Consider the following 21,992-nt stretch of genomic DNA (forward strand, 5'->3'; position numbering starts at 1 on the left):
AGGAACTTCTTTTGGTTCTAAAACAAGTTAGGGATTCATCACGACGATCTCTTGTTAGTCGCAATTTTAGTGGTACTAGATAACTTAACTTTCGGCTCGATCGCACTCGAAAGTTCAATTTTACCGTATTGACTGCTGCTACGTTATTTACAGTCACATCTCGTGACAATATGCGTTACGTAGTATTAAATCGAAATCCTTAAGTGTGTCGGTGCGCGTCCGCTTGAGCGAAGCACGGCAGGCGAATGAAAGGGTAGCAAATCCCACGTTACCTGCGTCACTGCTGACGCCATGTTTTGCCGCAATCATGCGACTTCATAACGAAGCCACAGATCGAAAATATTCCTGACGTCATTGCGACGGCACATACCACATAGTTTTTGTGGCGTCGTTATGACGTCATTGTGATGTCACGTAATGACGCCATGGCATGACGTCGTCTCCGGGTCAATCGTGCGCCGATCCCGGAAGTCGTGCAATACGACGTGAAGTGCAGAGAGCTTCGAGTGGCGAGCAATAATGCAATCAGCTGATAACATCAAAGTAATTTAATTCGTGTCTCTCACACTTCGGCGCGTTATATCTCGCAAGAGGTCTGGTCGCCGAATCTATAACGTCATGCATTACTAACTGGTGTACAGGCAATGGGATCAATGGAATCTACTCAGGAGAAAAAGACGAAGACGAAGGCTTTCGCCTTCGAGTCATCTGAGGCAAATGCATTAGGGTGCGTGTCGATCTACGAATACCACTCTTGGCAAGCGTAGGCTGAGGCAAATGTGATAGAGGCATGAATGTATTAATGCGAAAGTCTTAGATGCCTCATTGAAGAAAATCGACCGTTGGTGTCGACGGCCGTCCCGCGGCGGTGGCGTCAACTCGAGTGATGGAAAAAACAATCACGTGATGACTTCACCATATGACGTCATGATAACATCACAGATTGCCAAAATTTGGGATGACACCATGGTGTCATTATGGCGTCACTTAACGATGCCCCGGAAAGTCATCACATGACATTGTCACTTAGTAAAAGGTGGGCCGATCACGGAGGCAGTGCAAAACCAGGTGAGGTGCAGAAAGGTTTTCGTAGGTGGGCGGGGGAGGGTCGATATGCCGACTTAGAAGAAAAGCAAAGGGGTGGCTTTTATCTTCGAGTCGTCTTAGGCGAATGCCTGAGAGACCCTGTGAGTATAATAATAACAGTATAATTAAATATAATCAATTATGTATGAGCCTCATTGTATCGAGTGTTCTGAAGATCCACGACAGTTTTTATTTCAATAATTGGGCAGAACTTTTCCTCCTTACGTTTCAGTTTGACAGAGTGCATCGAAAAACTTATGCGGCGTGCAGGGCTACGACTTGTCGGGAGTCGACTTGTCGAGACTAGACTTGCATCTTCTCGACTTCAGGGGCGCCAACCTGACCATGTGCAACTTGGAACGCGCCGATCTGTCGCACTCGGACTTCGAGGCGAGTTCCCCTGTAAAACTGTCATTTATCGTCGTAATAAATGTGGACTTTAGATTCCATAGGAATCTCAATATTTTCCAAGCGATTCCAATATTCGAATATCAGATTCTTCGAATGAATCATTGACGTTTAACAATAGCTACTGGGTTTTTGCGTTCCAAAGCTGCAGTATTATTATGACGCACCCATAGGTTGGCAAAAAAAGTGGAGCTGACTCAGACACACTCAAGAAATGTATTTTGCGCTTAGGGCTCAGCCTGACGCAGGTTCATTAAAAATTTTTCTCAACCACACCTACTCTGACACAAACTCAACAAAATATTACTCATCCGAACTCACTCAGACTCATACTCACAGCCCGATCTGAGCTTTTGTGAGTCAGAGTGAACCAGCCCTTGAATGAGTTTGCCGACCTATGGAGGCATCCGGTAGTGGCTGGGCCCCGCAATAATTTGACCACCTGGGGCTTATTTTAATGTGCACCTAAATCAAAGTAAATGAGTGTTTTTTGAATTTTGACCGTCATCAAAACGCGGCAGCCGTCAGCTGGAATCGAACCTGCGTCCTAGAGCTTAGCAGCGTGTCACCTTACCTGTTGATTTACCACAGCGAGTGCACCTTGAGGTTTATTGAGAAAATAGCCCGTATGTCTGGTACTTTAATATATAAAGTACAAGTGCGACTCCTTGTGCTAGTTGCATGGCGTGATACTACAAGACTATTTGCCAAGTATACCGATAGCGCCATGCTTTTGGCGCTAGCTGTATAATGTCCTCACGTTACAGCTTGCAGCCATAACTGACGCCGTTTAATGACTGAAGGGAAGGGCGGTAGTCCCTTGCGCTAGGGTTTATATAGCGATTGTCCCTCGCCTTTTACAGTGAACCTATGCATGACCAGGGGGTGGAAGAATGTGGCGGTTTGTGAGCGCGCAGAAACTACAAGGAAGCTATGCTACCACACGCTACCTCGAAGGATCTCCACATTTGCACTAGTTTCTCACTTCTCGTGAGGTTTTGTCAGCATATATAGCTAAGGATGATACCCTCAGCAGCATTAATCGCTGCCTACAAAATACTCGAGGTGTTCTTAATATCCCTTAAGCCAACCTCGTCAAATTCAAAGTGACGCATCTCGCAAATGCGGTGATAGAGATGTCCGAAGCTACGACAGAAGACACCTCGATAGATCCCAGGTCCTTATAAATACAGGGGCCGTATCTGTACGGAGTGCTTCGGCAGTGAATTCATTTCGATTAGGATGTGCTAGTTCCTGCTCCAGCACACACGATTGTCAACAGAAAGTTGCCACCCCAACTTTGCCCAACTTTACTTCGGAGCAAAATTGGTAAAACGTGGTCTCACTGCACTATTTACACCCTGCAGGGGGCGCAGCTGTACGGAGCGAAAATGATGTACGCCGACCTCAAAGGTGCTGACCTCCGGTCCTGCAAGATGGGGGACCCAGACGGCCCGTTAGCGTGGAATGCCGACCTCAGCTGTGAGTTAGACAGAGCTGTGAGTTAGAGAAAACTAAAAAGATATTAGCCACGCACGGTTATTCCTTTATGTTTGAGGCGATCTAGTTTCTGCCGTAAAAACTGTTACCACCGCTACTCCCAGGCCGCGCCTCAATCTTCAGAAACCCCGGGATTGTTTCACACTGTTCCGTTGAGATTACGCACAGCACTCGAAAAGCCGACGTTATTCTAGAGCTAACCCGAGCACCAGCGATAACGCTAGAAGGTTCGGTAAGACATCTCTAAAGTGACGTGACATCTGGTCACCACGTGACATAGACCACGTGACATCTGGTGAAGGTGCTGGGCGACAATATATGTATCGTAAGAACGTTCTTGGGTAGGTGCTTTTTGTCTATTAAGGGCACTAAATCTCCAGAACACTGAAGCCCTATGGGATGCGGCAGGCCATCGCGCCAGTGACTTCATGCTCGGAATTGCAACGTCGCAGCTGCACCACAAACTGTCAGCGCAGTTTCCTGCTGTTATTGAGAAATATGCATGAAAAAAAGAAAAAGCCGGCAGATCCCACGCATTGTGGGAATCGATGTAATGCGAAGCAGCCAGCAAAGAGCTGCGCACATCGTCTTGTATGTCACTGAGGAAAATGCGTGTATTGGTTTTCATTTTAACTCCTATTATTTATGTTCGTTACACAGTAAAGCCGCGGAATACCAATTTCGGGGTAGATCAAGCAAGCGAAACGGCCGCCAGCGCACCATGAGCGTGGCACGTAAGTCATGCTGTACATGACATGCGTGTCATGATTTTCATGTTATGACTTGTCATTTATGTTCGTCATACAGTCATGTTACGCCATACCAATTTTGGTGTACATTCGATTAACCAAGCGACCAGGAGAGCACAAAGTCGTAGGCGGCTAGATAGATAGATAGATAGATACGCTCAAAGTCGCAGAAGTTCGCTAAGAAATGCTTCGCATTTAAAAAACAGAATAAGCTCGCGCAGGACAGGTTGGGTTGGTGATAATCTGCAGAGGCATTCGCACAGCAGTAGACATGAGATAGGCTGGCAATGACGACTGTGATAACGATGACAATGCAGGGGCCAACCTGACGGACGCCATCATGGACGAAAGCGTGCTGTACGGCGTCAACTTTCGCTACGCCACGCTGACCAACGCCAGCCTGCAGAACTGCGACCTCCGGCACGCTGTTCTGGGCAATGCAGATGTCTTGGTGCGTGTGTTCGAGTGCCTACCTAAATGCGTGACCTGACCATTCTACGAGTTGATAAATGAATGTCGCTATTTGTCGACGCGCATCTCATTTTAAGAATTGGACATTGGACATTAGACATTCATACTTTTAGGACTGTGCCGCGATTACAAAAAATGGACAAGGGACAGAAGAAGTATCACAACTTCTGTCCCTTGTCCCTTTTTTGAGCGCTGCACAGTCCTAAGTATGAATCAATACCAACTCGCTCAATTTTCTGTTCTAAGTCCTTATGCATTCGCCTACAACGACTTGAAGGCAAAAGCCATCTTCATTTTCTTCTCATTGAATATATACTGATCCTCTCCCCGCCCCCCTACGAAAGCTTTCCGCACCTAACGTGGTTTAGCGCTGCCTCCAGGATCGGAGGCATCGAAAGATTTTTGCACCTCTGCTGGTATTGCATTGCCTCCGTGACCAGCCCACCTTTGACCAAGCGACAAAGTCACGTGATGACGTAACGCGTGACGCCACGGTCTGACGACAAAACTTTTGGCGATCTTTGACGTTATGATGACATCACATGGTGCCTTCATTGCGTGATCATTTTGCGTATCAACTTTTGCCGAGAAGCCACTGATGGTCAATTTTCTCGTTTGGTGAGGCATCTAAGGCTTTCGCTTTAAATCCAGCCGTACTTCAGGGTAAATACGAGAGAGACGCGTTAGCATTAAGTCAGCACACTAACTTTGCAGATCATGTAGATGTCGCAATTTGAGCTTGCCTCTCAAGGCAGTTTCCACTCATAGTAGAGATGGATCGTACTTGAAAAGCTTGGTCCACAAAAGAGTGGTAATAGTGATTCGTTGTCACTCTGGCGTGCTACCGGTATAACTCTCTTTCTTGCTGGCCTGGCGAGGCGAAGCAGTGTAGCGCGCCAGCAGACGATCGCTTTGACTTAATCCCTAACCACCAACTAAGAGAGCGCGCAGCTACACGTTTGCGGCGCGTCCTGTCCCTTCCACAGGAACGCGACGTGACGCCGAGTCTACACGCCGCGCGCTGACGCGTTGTAACGCGTACGTGTGGTTAGGGCTTAGGGCTAGTTGAGAAAGATAGAGCACATACGCATCCTTTCTGGCATGAAAGCAATGACCACGGAACAAGAAGGGAAATCTGAGCTAGTTGGTTGTAGTTCAGTTTCGATCCCCTTACAGCGCAATAAAAAGCCGAGGACGCCTCGTCTTATTGCGTTGTAAGCTGATCAAAAACAACCAAGAAAGAAAAATAACAGATAAGTTAATCCGAGTTCTAAAATCGGGGAACTAAACAAAAGGTTTTGAGATTTTGTTGTGTGTCTGCAGAAAATAATAGGTACACCCTCTCTGTTTTTTAACCTGAACGCACGAGCCTCTACCACCGAATCGATATGTGCCATATAACGGAAGGCAGCGGCGAAACGAATGACAATACGCGCATGCGCGCAGTGAACAGTCCGGTGCAGCTTTCGTCTGCAAGAATGTTATGCGAAATGGACCCAAGCCCACCTGCTTTTTCGTCTTGTTTTTCGCTTGCAGTGGCAGATATCACTTTTGTCCTAGAAAAGCACTGCGTGAACCACAAGAAAAAGAAAAAAAAATGCTGATACACCCGCAATGTAACGAGGACGTGTTATCATATTCCATCCATCTCAAGCGCGTCCTCTTGACCTTTCCTTGATAACTTGATGGCAGTGTTCAGAAACGAAGATGACGATAACGGTACTCAAAAGAAGCGAGGGTTGTTTCCGGTTCCCGGAACAGCCTAGCGGAATACAGCTACACAGGACTGCTCATAGCGTGCACGCGCGGATTCTGTCAATACGCCCGTGCGCTCCGTTATACGGCTCTTCTCAACTCTGCGAACGCCTACAGGCGCTGACTCGGCGGTATTGGCTTGCGCGTTCTTGGGAGGGCGTACATGAGTGGTGCATGAATGATGAACTTTTGTTAGAATAAAAATTCGTAAACATGGGTTGTGCAGGGGCCGATGTTTCGACACGTGGACATGTCTTCTTCAAGGTTGCAACTGCTCGTAGTAGTCGCACAAGTGGACTTGCCCTCTTTAAAGGACCCCTGACAGCCGATTTTTTGTTTGTGACATTTATGTTGTAATAAGTAGGTCTATGTCTTGTAATCACGGAATGACAGCGTAAATCCTCCAACGTGATGTCTAATTAATCCTAGCAGCGTTAATTATGGTCATTTTTAGCGTAGGTTCAAAACGCGCGCCGAAAGAGGATAAGAAACTAGCGCCGCGCCGCGGCGGTCGCGCCTCGGGGCACGCGTGATGACGTTTGCTCAGTATTGGGTGACGTCAGCCACGCGCTTGCTGAACTGCCAGTTGGAGAACACACACACGGAGAGCTCACGCTGCCTGCCGACACGTACCGAAGAAGGAGAAGGTGGGAGGAGCAAAGAGCAAACATGTTTCGCAATACACCGTGCACCGCGCATATTTCTGTCTGTGACGTCGACAACACTTGCTTTACCTCTGCAACGTCACAATGGGCCTACGTCTACGTCATACTAGTGGTTATGTTGATAGGGGTTCAAAATTCAGATGAGCACTCAGGCTTACTTTAAAACCAAGTTAAAAATATCTTAAAGGCAATGCTCGTCACTCATAATCGGTCAGAAGTGCCCCCGCATGCAGGACTATCAAACAACACAAGCATCTCGAGTTTCCAAATTCGGTGTCAGGGGTCCTTTAGGGCTGCAACTACTACGAGTAGTTGCTGCCCTGAAGAAGACAAGTCCGCTTGCCGAAACGTCGGCTCCAGCACAACCCCATGGTCACAAATTTTTCATCGCAAGCTTCCATCTTCCCGTAACACCTGCCTTTTTTTAACTTCTACGAGAGTAGTTTCAAAGTAATTTTACTACATTTCAAAAATAGCATTATTTTGATGTCATTACTTGCGGTAATATGTAATGAAATTTAATTACATTTGAACAATTTGTAGAAGAGTAATTTGTAGGGGTGTGCGAATATCAATTTTTTCGAATACGAATCGAATTCGAATATCGAATATCAAAGGAAAAATGCCTGCTGAGTGACAATATTTTATTTAACATGTAGCTATTTGAAAAAGGAAAACATTAACAGCCTGACTGGCAACATAACATACACTACTATTTCCAGAACACAATGTCCAGGCTAGCAAAATGCACATCACAACACAAGCAAATATCACGGCACAATGAAAGTAATGGCTAGATGTTATCATGAAGAAATATGAGCTGCTCCACATGATCAGGCAGCAGGCGCTCCCTTCTAACAGAGACGCCCCCCCCCCCCCCCCTGCCACTGAAAAGGCACGCTCGCTTGGAACAGAAGTGGCTGGTATAGAGAGGTACATGGGGCAAAGCTTTGCCAGAACAGTCCGCCACCAGTCACATGGGTCACTGTCTTTCTTCAGAAGTGGTCACGCATAGTGAACGAGTGGTAGTGCGGCACGTTACGGCCGCATAATATTGAAAACGTACGGTTACATGATCGCCAACAGCGCTGCACGTCGGAGATGCACCAGCAATAAATCATACGTATTGGGGCGCTCGTCGCAGGCAGATATCGTGCCTCCGTGCACTTACGATGTTTATCGCTCCTCTCGGCAACGTTTTTAGCTATACGAACGCAGCAGAAATGTGGAAGACGAGTTATTTTATGCATGATAATCGAATCGCATATTCGAATTTTTCGAATATTCGAAGTTATCGAATATTCGAAACTTTTCGATTACACGATTTTCGAATCGAATACGAATATGTCGAATGTAATATCTGACCAATATTCGAAACTTTCGAATATTCGCGCACCCCTAGTAATTTGTAATCTAACTTCATTACTTTTTATGAGTAATTTTGCCAAATCTGGCTGCGTGCTAAGGTTGATCAAGAAACTGACGTGCACGTTCGTATGAAGAAATGAGTCGAAAAAAATCAAAAAGGAAAATAAACTCTTACAGGATTGCAAGCTGAGCGGGAGCGACATGAGAGGCGTCGACCTGAGGCGGTGACGACTTCGACGTCCTTCTTCGTTCCGCCGCACGACGGATGGCAACGCAATGCATTCTTCATGCAGCAATACAACGCACGGCAGCGCGATACCGCTTCGACTGCTTTTTAGCATTACAAGTGGCGCCATTTACGGCGAACGGAGGCGAAAAGAACCTGCGTGAGGTGCATAGCGGGGCCTATATCAAGCTGCCGCAGACCATACACTCCTGCACGTTCTTTATATATTTTAGATTCTCGCTTCAAAAAATTTTTTTCTTCACTTGAGGACACCCTTTCCCCCTTTCTTTTTTCCCCGACCATGCTGTTTGCCGTGTCTTATTTGTTTTTTTTTTTTTGGAGGGAACTCTTGTGCAGCATGTTTATTGCGGTGAGGGCGCGTAATGCGCCGCATAGATTCATTCCGTGCGGCTTGCGTTATATGTAGGATTAACGCTTTCATATGTTCGTCAGGATAAATGCAGTAAGTCCTGTTGTGTTACTGAACACGTAAGAACGTACAATAATCGTATTAAGGTTTTAAATCCGTTTGGCAAACGCGCGAACGTGCACAAAATGCGTATATATTTTTTTTTTAGTTTCTCACAACAATTGTAACAAATCTATCCTATGTAAACGAAAGAGAAATGGAGGTAAACAGTCATATCGACCAGTGTGATATAGAGAGCGCTACGGTAAATTGGTAATAAAGTCTCACACCGTATCTTTGTATGAATCTTGACTGCAATTTTTAAGAACTTCCAAAATGCATCTCATCATACGCTGAAAGAAACAAAGCAATCGTCTTTCTCGACTAAGCCACAGCTGACATATGTTTTCACTGGCCCATTGGGTCACTCGGATTTCAGGCAGAATTAAGCCCGTACAACACCTGCTGCTTTCGTATGCGAAACTTCGCGTATGATGCGCTTTTCAACGTAAGTTGTGCATTTGGACAAAAGTGTCGTTAATTCACAATCAATCGAAAAAGTTTTTAAATAAACCACTTAAATGTTTTTTTTAACTGTGCAAAGAAGGCAGGACGAACACAAAAACAGAGCATCAGACATGAAGCGCAGATTTCGTGCCGCCACGGGGAGCAATCTCGCCTTGCATTGCAAGAGTTTCGATAGTCAAGACTATTCGCCTCATATGAAAAATACTAAGTTCATATCGAAGGCTAAGTGTAGAACTGAAAGTGAAGTCATCACAGCGTTTAACATTGCAAAAACGGAGATAGCTGCGTCGGCTTTCCTTCCATATCACTATGAAGAAGAAAATAATTTTAAGATGAGTAGATCAGGTCACTTCCGCGTACGTGATGCACAGGAGTTCATGCTGTTGTTTTTTAACAATGTTATTGCGATTGTTCTTTGCTCTGCTGTTTTGTTATTTTGAAGATCCTATAAACCACCTGCTTTCGCGAAATACTCATTTCCAAGTTCTAGGCTTTGTCCGTACCTGTGTGTGTTTCTTTTTTCGTCCTGCATTCTTCGCGTAGAAAAAAAAACTTGGAAGACGCTTTAGCTTCGCCTTCAAGAGTAGAACCCGACATCGTATCGGGGCCCGCGTGCGCATCGCCATCTCAATTGCTAGCCTAGCTTCGGTTCTCGTTGCATCCCTCAACCGTGCCGTAAGGATAGAGAGAGAGAGAGAGAGAGAGAGAGAGAGAGAGAGAGAGGAGAGAGAGAGAGAGAGAAAACTTTTTAATGTAATTATTGAGAAATATCTGATGGGGCACTCACTCCAGAGCTCCAACAGCTGCTGCCGCGTCCCGTGCCCGACCGAGCAGCGCCCGCTGGCCACACGCGGTCACGCAGCATGGCCTCCCAGTCTTGCAGGGTTGGAATAGGAGAGATGGGCGAGCACCTGGCAGGTGGACGCTGACATTCGAGCGTTACGTGAAATAACGTTTACGCGCACAGTCATTCGTTTTCTTACGGCTGCGTTTCCTTACGGCTGCGCTCCTTAACGCTGTCGCGTTAAACATTCGCTGAATCTATGAACCGACTAGCCCGACAACATACCTTGCTTCACATTAAAGTCATGGTTGTGCGAATAGTCAAGGCGGCTAGCCGTGCGAGGCTGGGAAGATCAGCAACCTTTTCTGGTAGTGAATGCTAAGAAAGTGCGGCACATATGATGCACCAGACAGCTCCTCGCATTGTGTGCGTGATTTTTTTTTCGAGTACATGCTCTTACCGCTATGCAGCGCCACTCGGCATCAGCGATCGAGATCCAGCCGGCCGGTCGGCACTCAAGCGCTAATTGTTCTCCAGATTCCACTAATTAAGCCTTCCCGTTTACACTGTACAGATTAATCAGTTAAGCAAACTTGGGAACGTTAACTAGGAAAATATTCGTCCTCTGACATTAAACAGCTGTACGTTCCCTTAAGTGCAGTTCTTTTGTATAAGTGGTCCCATTTTATCTCTAATATGAATACAATATTACTTGAGCGTATGGAACAAAGTGAACCGCTTAAAATTTATACGTGTTTACGCACCGATATATGCAAACAAGTGTATGTCTGTCTTTCTGGTGCCTAGACGACTGCGTCAAACTGCTCGGCTGAGCTGCTTTGACGCGCCCTCTTCCGGGTTGTAATAAAAGAATGAAACAAACAAACTCAAACTGAACTCATTTGAAGTACTTTGAAAGATATTACTTGCACAGACGTACCGAAGCTGGTGTTCCATGGAGAAAAAAGCAACCATGCCGTAGCTTTCATTTAATTTTTAATAACGTCTTACAGTGAAGAAGGAAACTATATCTCGTAAAGGCTAATGAATATAGTCCTCCCAAACTGATTAAGTCGCTCTTTTTAACGGTCCTTTAAGCTGTACGAAATTTCCTTGCAAACATCCTTGGAAGATCGGGTCTTCTCCGACAATAAACTATACCATTATGCGACTTACTACGGCTAGCAGCAATTACTCGTCTAGACAAAGTGGTACTTTTCTTTTTGTGTGCAATAATGCATGCTGCTTTGTGCTTTTATATTGCGTTAATGAACCCGCCGACTATAATGATGTCGTTAATTTTGGAATAATTGACGCCAGACACGCTGGCAGCGATGTCTCAGACTTGAAGGCAACTACATGGAAAGGGCAGTGAAAAGGGGTCGTTAATCAATCAATCAATCAATCAATCAATCAATCAATCAATCAATCAATCAATCAATCAATCAATCAATCAATCAATCAATCAATCAATCAATCAACCAATCAATCAATCGATAAATCGATAAATCGATAAATCAGCAAATCAAACAATGAATGAATGAATCAATCAATCAATCAGCAATTCAAACAATGAATGAATCGATCAATCAATCCATCGATCAGTGATTGAGTGAGTGAGTGAGTCAGTCAGTCAGTAAATGATCAATAAATGAATCAATCAAAATTTTATTTCACCGGAAATATCTCGATGGTCTTCAGGGCTGATAGCTCCTCTAAGGAAGCTTGATTGGGCCCCTGAAAACCCTTACATTGGCAGCATAGGACGTTCACTGCTCGAATATGCGCAGAAGATTATCATTATAACATGCATGACTAATACTGTAAGGATTTCAGTAGGGAAATTATCAAGTAATACACATCGCATGGAGTCAAACGATTTGCGTCAGATGACGCAGCATAAGCTATTTCACGATAAAAATAAAGGAACATTAACTGAAAAATAATTAAAATAACAAATTAAGATTACATCTTTTGCAAAAGCATCGGCTAACGTTAACCTTCGTGTTAAGTTGAGCTAAAGGGAGTCTTAGAAAATTACAACCGGCTTTTTACACGGCTTCTAATGAAATGATCATTACTCTTCCCTTCGGAATGTAGAAAGGCTCTCGCAGGCAAATTTAACGGCATTGCTTAACGTGCGACCTTCATGGGCTTGAAAACTTTCGAAACCTTCCAAGAATTGATATTGTCTTAAGACGTAAAGACGACATCATCGCTGGCTGATTGGCGAGCGTTAGTAATCGAGACACGTAGTCGAAAGGAGAAGCAAGAAGCACAGAGCGACAACTCTGGACATTCCTCACTTTATTTTGTAGACTTTCGACAGAAGACTGCCGATGTATTAGATTGATGGCTGTACTGATAAGTATAGCCATCTTAAGTATGCATAGGTTGGCAGGTAGGAGTATTGACTGATATGGTGTCCGCATGTGTATATGCATCGATGCACAGATAGCTAGATATATTAGAACAAACAAACAAACAAACAAACAAACAAACAAACAAACAAACAAACAAACAAACAAACAAACAAACAAACAAACAAACAAACAAACAAACAAACAAACAAACAAACAAACAAACAAACAAACAAACAAACAAACAAACAAACAAACAAACAAACAAACAAGCAAGCAAGCAAGCAAGCAAGCAAGCAAACAAACAAACAAACAAACAAACAAACAAACAAACAAACAAACAAACCATCCGTTCGTCATTCATTCATTCATCCTAGTCATGTCCAGTCTAGTCTAATATAGCGCGTCTCTGAGTACACAAGGATCTTCCCCTGTGCAGCTTCCTCCTCCAAGCTTTGGTCGGTGTTCTTTTGTAAGGAGCATTCTTCTCCTTCAAAAGATGGCGTATACGGCTGTGCACGCTTCGCAGGAGGAGAACACATGAGTACCTGCAAGTCGAACTCCCCAAGGAGGTGGAGTAAGTTGCCAAGAATGGCGAGAAACCTACACGAAGAGCAGGTTACAGAGAAGTAAATTACATAGACGATAGAGTGTAGAGACGAAGCGGAGACCGAAAGCAAAAGCAGCCGAACAATGCTTGCACTGTCGCGAGCGGGAAAGTGCGGGAAGTTTTCCGATAAGAGGAGATAGGAACAGAATAGGTGCGTAGGGATCCTTCCGAGGGTTCGTGAGCAGAACAAGCGTCGGTACGTCTTTCCCACGCTGTCAAGATTGCGTGCAGTGCGACAGGCATTGGGGAAAGAATAAAAGGCCTTGGTTTCTGGCGAGAACGATGTGTCTCAAGCAGAAGATCTACCGATCAGCCTGTGCGATGGCAAGTGGACAGCAAAGGAAACCAAATAGGCGTATCACTGAGAATGGAGTACAATGGACCCATCAAAAGTAGAAGAGCAAGGAGTGAAGGAGAAAGTTTGTTTGGTCCGACCAGTCATTTAACCGCTCGATGGGTAAGAACAACTGGCGCTTCCTTTTGTTCGCTTTTGTATCTATAGTTCCATGCACCGTTGTAGCCACTACAGTAACCTCTGTAGACACAAACGCATCGGCTGATTGAAAATGTTCTTTATAAATACGTACATACATAGCTATGTACATAGATACATATACATGGCTTGCATCGACGTCACTTCCGCAAACGCTGGGTCAGCTTTCCGGCATAGCGGAGCACCCGGGAGCTCCACACGACCGTCCGTCCGTACTGTGCGCTGGTAGTCGTATGCTCGGCAATGGCTATTTGCGCAGTTGTCGGATGTAGCAATCGAAGCAAAAGCTGCCCAAGGAAGGATTCTGCAAACACAAGCCGGCTTCCGAAGGCTGTGAAATGGCAGGACGCACGTACAAAAGCACTCAGCTCGAAGCGGCGCAGCCTATGGCTTGCGCGTATCAAGCGTGCCGATCTCAAGGGCGATTCCCCAAACATCCGAGTATGTGGCGCCCACTTCGTAAAAGGTAAGTCTTCGCTATACTACATGAGGCGCGCTTAATTCTGCGCTAGAGTCACATTTGTTTGCATTTACAGGTAGACCGGCCAGGCTCCACCAAGAAACGCACCCGGACTGGGCGCCAACGCTTTTGCTCGGATACACAAGAAAAAGTGAAGGCATTGCCCGCTACGAGCGTGCTGCAAGGCGACGGACAAAGCGACCTACTCCCGAGGTCGACGCGGGGACCACTGCACCGTCAAGAAATTCTGGATTCGCCGCAACGTCGCCTGAAAATTGCTGCGACGACGGTGACAACGGCACACACTCGGAAGACAGCCCGCCACTGCTGCAAGCTGAATGTGAAATCCAGGCTGCCGAAAATGAATCAGGTCAGTCTCTCCATTACTTTGTTTGAGCCTGAAAGGTAGATATCATTCACTAAGCATTTTTGTTTGGTTTGTTTACATCGCTGTCGTGAAATGCCAGTGAGCCGTTCAGCTTTGATGCCTAGGTTTGCGTTGTTAATTTCAGGAGTTGCTGTACAGGCAGAAATGTCCATGGCAGACGTTGCAGCATTGGAGCTACAGTGCACTATGCTAAATGACAACCTGTACGCCCTGCGTGAATACATTGACAAGTTGGAGTGGACGGAAGCTGCATTCAGAGAGAGTAAGCCCAAGGTCATGTACTACACAGGGATGGCAAGCTTTGATATTCTGTATGGCATATTTAGTGTTGTGGAGTGCTATGTTCCACACGGTGCAAACAACGTTCTATCAAAGTTTCAAGAGTTCATTCTCTTCCTAATGAAGTTGAAACTGAATTTGCACAACACTGATCTCGGCTTCAGATTTGGAGTTTCAGAAGCGACAGCGTCGCGCATTTTTGATAAGTGGTTGTATGTTACATATTGTCGGCTGAAGCCATACATTTCGTGGCCAGACAGAGTTTTGCTGCAGAAGACAATGCCACAGGCTTTCTTCGACTCCTTTGGAGCAAATGTTGCCACAGTGATTGATTGTTTAGAAATAAAAATAGAGCGACCATCGTCATACGAGGCAAGAAGTGAGACATGGTCGCAGTACAAAACCAGGGTGTCGGAACGGAACGAAAACCGAAAACGAAAAACGAAAAAAACGATATTTTGGACTGGAACGAAAACGTAACCGAAACTTTATCTATTATTTCGTTCCGGAGTGAAAACGAAATTTTTTCAATCGTTTTTCGGTTCACGAGAAAACTTCGCAATCCGGAGCAACTGAGCTCGTGCAATGTGAGCATATCTCAGGGTATGGTATTAGCGCGTACCTCAGGCAGGAATTCCAAAGCAAAGATATGTTGAAATTGTGCGAAAAACGAAAACAGTGGCAACCAGAGATGTTTATATTAACGCAAGTGGATTTTTGCGCGCCTGTGACGCAGGCCAGCGTAGAGAGGGCATTGTCGGCGCTGAAGTTTGTTACAGCGAAAGCTGTTATGAGATCATAACGGCTGATTTTTGGCGCCATAGTTGTCCACCGCCGCCGGTGTCCATGACCGCTATCGCGTGATATAAAAAAAGTAAATGAGAAACAAATTTCTAGGATCGGATGGCATTTCAACCCGCGCCCTCTGCGTGGCAGTCGGGTCTTCCCCCACAGTGCCACGCTAGTGCTTCTTGCGAGGAGTGCTTGACAAGCGGGAGTGCTGACGAGCAGTGCGGCCCAGTGTTCCGTATTCGATACAAAGGCACAAGGTGCCCGAACGGTGCACTGTTCCAACTAATACCAGCAGATCTAGAGGGTCTTATTCCTCATTAACCAAATCTTATTTTTCTCCATATTCACAACCGCTCCAGACGCGTGGCAAAACTGCTTAGTCTTCTTGAATACTACTTTTGTCAGCATAAAAATAGGCTACGTCGTCATTTTAGCATTAACACATTTAAGCATAAACAATATTAAAACACTACCATTCGTTCAAACATGCTGACCATGCAAATACTGTAGGTATCGGAAGAACTGCCCCTATGGGAATTAGTAGGGTGGTTGTACTGCACGAGATATGTCACCAAGCTACTATCCCTCGACCTTGGTAACCTGTTTTGCGTACTCTTGCAGTTCTTAGTGCATCTAATGACATCAGCTTTATGGGGCGTTCATTCTTAACTCAATAAAACTATCAAGATGCCTTTCTTATTACGTGGAGGAATTACATTGATGGAATTGAACTGCCCGGCCATTCCCGGAGTGCGAATGGGCTAAGTTTTTTCATTCCGGGGAATTGAAAGGAATGGAATTGCGGCAAGTTCTAATTCCCCGCAATGGAATTGAAATGGAATGGAAGCGCCCATTCCGCCGCACTGCTTCCCACCCAATGCAAAGTGTTCAGCCATAATTCTTTATCATCATCAGTCACAGCGCAAAGTGCACATAATGCCTTACAGATGTGTAGCGTGTACCACGAGACTCCGAAGAATGACGAAAAATGGCACAGTGGGAACTTCTCTACTTCAGAAGAATTGGGATGATTTATGGCGTAGTGGGTACCTTGCATGTGTACTTGTATTATTGCCCCAAGAGACTCTCCAGCGGGCTCTACAAAGTCCGCTCTTCCAGCTTTCGTTGTGACTGTGCTGCGTGTGTCGCGCAGGCCTGGCGATCTCTTTATCAGAACAGCGGTCTCGCACATCAGAGAGTACACTCAATGATGTGCTGCTTCTGAGATCGTGCTCACTCCCTTGACACAAAGCATTGAGCCCACTAAAAAATTCGTATTTGTCTTTTGAGAAAATAAATACTATGACTTTGAAATTAATACTGGTTTGTGCTAGTTGGTAGAAATTCGTGGTACAGTTACTTCCGCTCCTCTGAAGAACGTATTTTACCCTTGTCCCACTTTCCTAATAAGAGCAGAGCAAGTAACTACATGACAAATTCAATTTTCGTTATGATTACCTTAACTTCAAATTTTTCCATTAAAAAAACCGTTACGAACCGTTACGGAACATTTTTTTTTCGTTCCGGAACAGAAACGGAACGGAACTTTTTGCGGTGGAACGAAACTAAAACCGAAACGAAAAACATTTCGTTCCGACACCCTGGTACAAACAGAGCAATACTGCTAAGTTTCTCATTGGCATTGCTCCTCAAGGTGCCGTCACCTTTATTTCAGAGGGTTGGGGAGGGCGCTGCAGTGACAAGCACATAACAGAACATTCCAGCATGCTTGACAACTTACGTCCTGGTGATGTTGTGCTTGCCGACAGAGGTTTCAATATCTCGGAGAGTGTTGGCTTCTACTGCGCGCGCTTGCATGTTCCAGCCTATACCAAAGGCAAGAAACAACTGTCGGCAGAAGAAATCATGAGCACTAGGAAACTTGCAAACGTGCGCATTCATGTCGAGCGAGTTATTGAACTTATAAGGAATAAGTTTACAATCATGAAAGGCACTCTTCCCATTGAATATGTTGCCCGCCGAGAAGGTGATGATACAGCACCACTCGATAGAATCGTCACTGTATGCTGTGCTTTGTCTAACCTGTGCCCGTCAATTGTAGCAGAGTTAAAGGAAGCCAATCATGAAGTGGCTTCACCTGCCTCAGAGCCTCATTAATGTGTAATGACTTCACATGCGTTAGCTCGCACATTCAAACCTCGTTAAAATGAACTAGCATAAGGACCATAAATTCAGACTTAAGTGATGAGTGTGAATAGTGGTTGTTCATTGTCTTTCAATATTTATTTTTCTGTTTATGCTATCTTTTGAGCTGCGAGTGTCGCATGGACAAAATATGTCTGCACTGTAGCCAATTTTGCGGCAGCTTTCGTGTTTTCTATTGCACAATAAAATGAATAAATATCACTGAAATGAAGCGTGACCAACCAGAGTTTCTATATATTTTGCTATCAACGATAATTTGCTATATCAGTGTTCATTATAACAAGGTTGAACTGCTATTCAATACTGCTGTTTGCTTTCATGCATTTGTCATTTGAACTTTTTATTTCATTTCTACCAACATGTGTGCTGGAGGTGGAACGTTTGTAATGAATCCGGCTGCATTATGATGGGTAACAGTGTAGAAAGTTGGTAAGGGTTCACCTAGGTCAAACTTCACAGTGGGACGGGACACAAATGAAGTGAGATAAACAAGCGCAGTCTGCTTGCCTCTGTTCTTTCCTTACGTCCCGAACCATCACACAGTTTGACCAAGATGAGCATTGGTACGTTCTGCTACAATCTCCTAAGTGCCGTGCTGTTAGTTCTCATTGTGTCTGTTAGTTCTGTTGGTAGTTCTCAATAATGCTGATGTTTGTAAAACAGATAGCAAAATGCCTCAGTAAATAAAATATGCTTGTTTTGGAGCTTGTTTATTTATTTAGTAACAGCATTGATTACTGGTTATTCAAGAAATTAATCGAACAGAACACATGAATCTCGAGCAGACTAGTTTTCTTTATCTTGCTTGCATTGTGGACAATGCCACTTCTTCGCCTTTGATGGTGCCCGTGTGATTCCTACACATGAAAAATGAAACCATTTGTATGTGCACGACGGGTTGTCGCATGCAATCATTTTCCCCGTCTCAGGTCCTTGACAGAAGCAGTAAGCGCTTGTTTGTGCCAATGCCTTTCCTGGGGTTTTCATCTGCCGTGTGAAAAACTTGCTGAAAAGCTCGGGAACAATTGCTCTTACGAAAAATTCCCTTGCAGTGGCAAATATATCATTGCAGAAATGGTCGTCTCTCTTAATTCTTTGCACATAGAAGAGGTTCGGGGCCCAGACAATGAAGTCGCAGTAGTCAACCTTGCATACGGTCATCTGGGTTTGAACTTGGTAGTAATACTCGTGTTGCTTGGGAAGCTGCAGAGCTCCATTAATGTATGTCAAACATGACTTAGCCTCGGTAAAAGAGGTGGCATTGCGTAACAAGTAAGGGCATTTCACTTCGGCTACACCTTTACCACAGCATGAGCATGAAATTAGTGCATCTGGTGTTGCTCCAGCAAATGGATATGAAACACTGAGGTGAAGACCAGATCTGGTGCACTTGAAATCAACATGCTTTCGCTTGTGATGGTCTTCATAGGTCTTCAGGGCGTCACGTTCATGCTCCAAACCCCAGGCAATGGCAGGCGTCTTCAGCGATTTTTCTGGGTAACATATCGATTTCAGTAATGATGGGCTAGGATTATCTAGAGCTGTTCGGCACACACTTTTCATTTGAGATGCTGTCACTCTGCCAGCTCGGTAAAGGTACCAGTCAGGTGAATTGTTCTGGTTTTTTGTCTTCGATTCAATCAACATCACTGTTTCGTCAGTGACGTGAAATGTGCTCATAAACTGGTTGGCCTTGTCAACAAGGGTGTTGAGGCCATCTGCCAAAGCATCATCTGTATACAAATTTCGAAGATGTGCTTCCTGTTTGGGTACTGGTTCCTTGAAGGCAGAGGAATGGCCAGGCAGCAGGGAAAAAATTGCAGGAACAACACCACTTTTCTTGAAGACACTGCATAGGTGTTCCATCTCTGCTTTTGAGACTGGTGGCACATGAAATCTCTCTTTTATATGTTTCTTGTTTGCGGGGGGGCTCTCTATCATATCATCAAGCTGCCGTTTTTTTCCCTTGGCAGATGTAAAATCAATCTGTTTCAACCTTTTGAACTGGACCTTTTCCACATAAGTAGGAAGCCAAATGTTGTTTTTTTAGTGCAGCTAACAGAGTTCCTCATCCTCACGCCTGTGTCAACAGCAAACAAACAAGCACCGATATGTGAGCAGGATTCTCCCGCACCAGCCATACACGTGCAATGCGCAGTCAGCACGACACCACTGGATTTACAAAGGATCCACACTTTCAGTGGTCGTTCGCCCAGTCGTTGTGAGTGGTTCACCTGAAAAGCAAATCAAGGAAAAATTATATTGTTGAGATTAACACATAACGTACACATGAAGAGATTTCCAATTAAACCATAACAATCAAGCCACAAAACATTCGCGCAAGCTGCTTCAAGATTTTTAAAAACACAAAACGTGAACTCTGCTTATGCGCGACTGTTAAATGAGCAGTCGGTTCGTTTCATCTCTGCACCGAGCCCCAGTGCCGCGTCTCTCCTGCGCGCACCACGACTAACCAGGGATTAATGACTGAATTTTCTACACAAAATGCAAGGCTGAAAACAGGGCTCCAGCTTACCTCTCCTAGCAGCAGCACCTTTTCTCCTTGGAGCCGCTTCGCGGACAGTGTCTTCACCCAACCGCTTGTAAAATAGTTGTGCGATTCAAGCGATTTATAGGGCTTGATTTCCTCCAGTGTCGCGAAGCTTGAAGAAAACACCAAGTAGTTAACAATGTCTCCGTGCGAGACCTCGGGGAAAGCGCTGACGTCCATCGTCGTATCCACACCCGGTCGCAGCGTGTAAGGGTCCACATCGTCGCACAGTTCTATTTTTTCTTGATAACGAACACGAGCCGGCCCGATCAATCCTGCGTAATACGCCTCGCTAAAAGCAGACCTATTGTGATCATTCGGCATATCTCACGAGGAGCGGTGGCATTCGCGTTGAAAACGGACAGCAACAGCACAACACGCGTTTAGCCAACGTAGAGGCAGCAAAAGCGGCGCGCGTGGTGCTCCAGCATGCCGCGGACCCAGCGGCGCGGCCGGATGTGACGTCACGTGCAAGCCATGTATACAGTATGTATGTATGTATGTATGTATGTATGTATGTATGTATGTATGTATGTATGTATGTATGTATGTATGTATGTATGTATGTATGTATGTATGTATGTATGTATGTATGTATGTATGTATGTATGTATGTATGTATCTGTCTGTACTAGGCTCACTTGGCGATGCGTTCTAGCCGCTTTCGTCACATAACTGTCCGTATTACATGATCGACGGTACCTAGCTCTCACTACTATTACTACCACTACTATTACTACTAGCAATAGCTCTGGTACTAGTACGACTACTGTTCTTCTAGTACTGTTACTGCACTCAGGAAGAAGGTAGATGAATGAATATCTATCTATCTATCTATCTATCTATCTATCTATCTATCTATCTATCTATCTATCTATCTATCTAATCTATCTATCTATCATCTATCTATCTATCTATCTATCTATCTATCTATCTATCTTATCTATCTATCTATCTATCTATCTATCTATCTATCTATCTATCTATCTATCTATCTATCTATCTATCTATCTATCTATCTATCTATCTATCTACTATCTATCTATCTATCTATCTATCTATCTATTCTATCTATCTATTCTATCTATCTATCTATCTATATCTATCTATCTATCTATCTATCTATCTATCTATCTATCTATCTATCTATCTATCTATCTAATCTAATCTAATCTAATCTAGACTACTCTAGTCTAGTGTAGTCTTTTCTTGTCTAATTTAGACTATTTCGCCAGCATCTCTACTGCCACAACTAGGGTCGACATCGAAGTGCCATCTTACCACTGATGTCATGCATCACGTTTCGTCCCAAGTCACGTGACACTCCCGCAGGTTAACTCGAGGGGAACTTCCGCTACCGCGGTCTTTAGGAATACGGAAGCACGCTGTTTGCGTGCCGCACAGCAACATTTATAGCCAGAAGGTCGCCTCGCATTGATATTTGTCCGGTTGGGGCCAAAGGTTAAGGTTACAGAACTTGCACGATAGCATGAGAGCCGCTCCATGAACTCCACGTGTATCTGCGTTTTATACTTAGCTGCGCTTAGCCTAAAGATTAGATTACCAAAGCCAAGGAGGACGAGGAATAAACTTCACTGATTATGCCCATTCCATCTCCACAAAGCCAGCAACGCTCCAACCGACGTGGCATATGGCGCCATCAGTGAGCGCATGTAAAAGGTATCCCCTCCTGTGTGATTCGCGCATGCTTGATGTAAAAGAAAGCGAGGTAGGGAGCGTAGAATGATAACGTGCATGTAGTTTCAGAATGAACACTGGTCAACTTCGTAAATGCTAATAAATATTTCTAAAATAAGATTATAATGAGATTGCTGAAATTTATGAAAATGGGAACATATGCCCTTTGAAGCAGACGATCTTGAGAACTGGCCGTATACACCGCAGTTTCAGGGAACGGAAACATCCGGATATGACATTGAGAAT

The 21,992-nt window shown here is 44.7% G+C and overlaps 2 protein-coding genes across 2 annotated transcripts; both read left to right on the plus strand.

Moving 5' to 3' along the window:
• Positions 1 to 2,858: 2,858 nt before the first annotated feature.
• Positions 2,859 to 8,275, plus strand: LOC125759376 (BTB/POZ domain-containing protein KCTD9-like). The gene is made up of 3 exons (XM_049418001.1): positions 2,859 to 2,976; positions 4,061 to 4,194; positions 8,180 to 8,275. Exons 1-3 carry the CDS (start codon positions 2,886 to 2,888, stop codon positions 8,228 to 8,230), a joined length of 276 nt encoding a protein of 91 aa, XP_049273958.1. The 5' UTR covers positions 2,859 to 2,885; the 3' UTR covers positions 8,231 to 8,275.
• Positions 8,276 to 13,372: 5,097 nt separating this feature from the next.
• On the plus strand, positions 13,373 to 17,449 carry LOC125759159 (uncharacterized). Its single transcript, XM_049417550.1, has 4 exons — positions 13,373 to 13,376; positions 13,949 to 14,242; positions 14,385 to 14,947; positions 16,946 to 17,449. The coding sequence occupies exons 1-4, from the start codon at positions 13,373 to 13,375 to the stop codon at positions 17,447 to 17,449; spliced, it is 1,365 nt and encodes a 454-aa protein (XP_049273507.1).
• Positions 17,450 to 21,992: the final 4,543 nt, after the last annotated feature.

This window comes from Rhipicephalus sanguineus, chromosome 7, assembly GCF_013339695.2.
Source record: "Rhipicephalus sanguineus isolate Rsan-2018 chromosome 7, BIME_Rsan_1.4, whole genome shotgun sequence".
Lineage (NCBI taxonomy): Eukaryota > Metazoa > Arthropoda > Arachnida > Ixodida > Ixodidae > Rhipicephalus > Rhipicephalus sanguineus.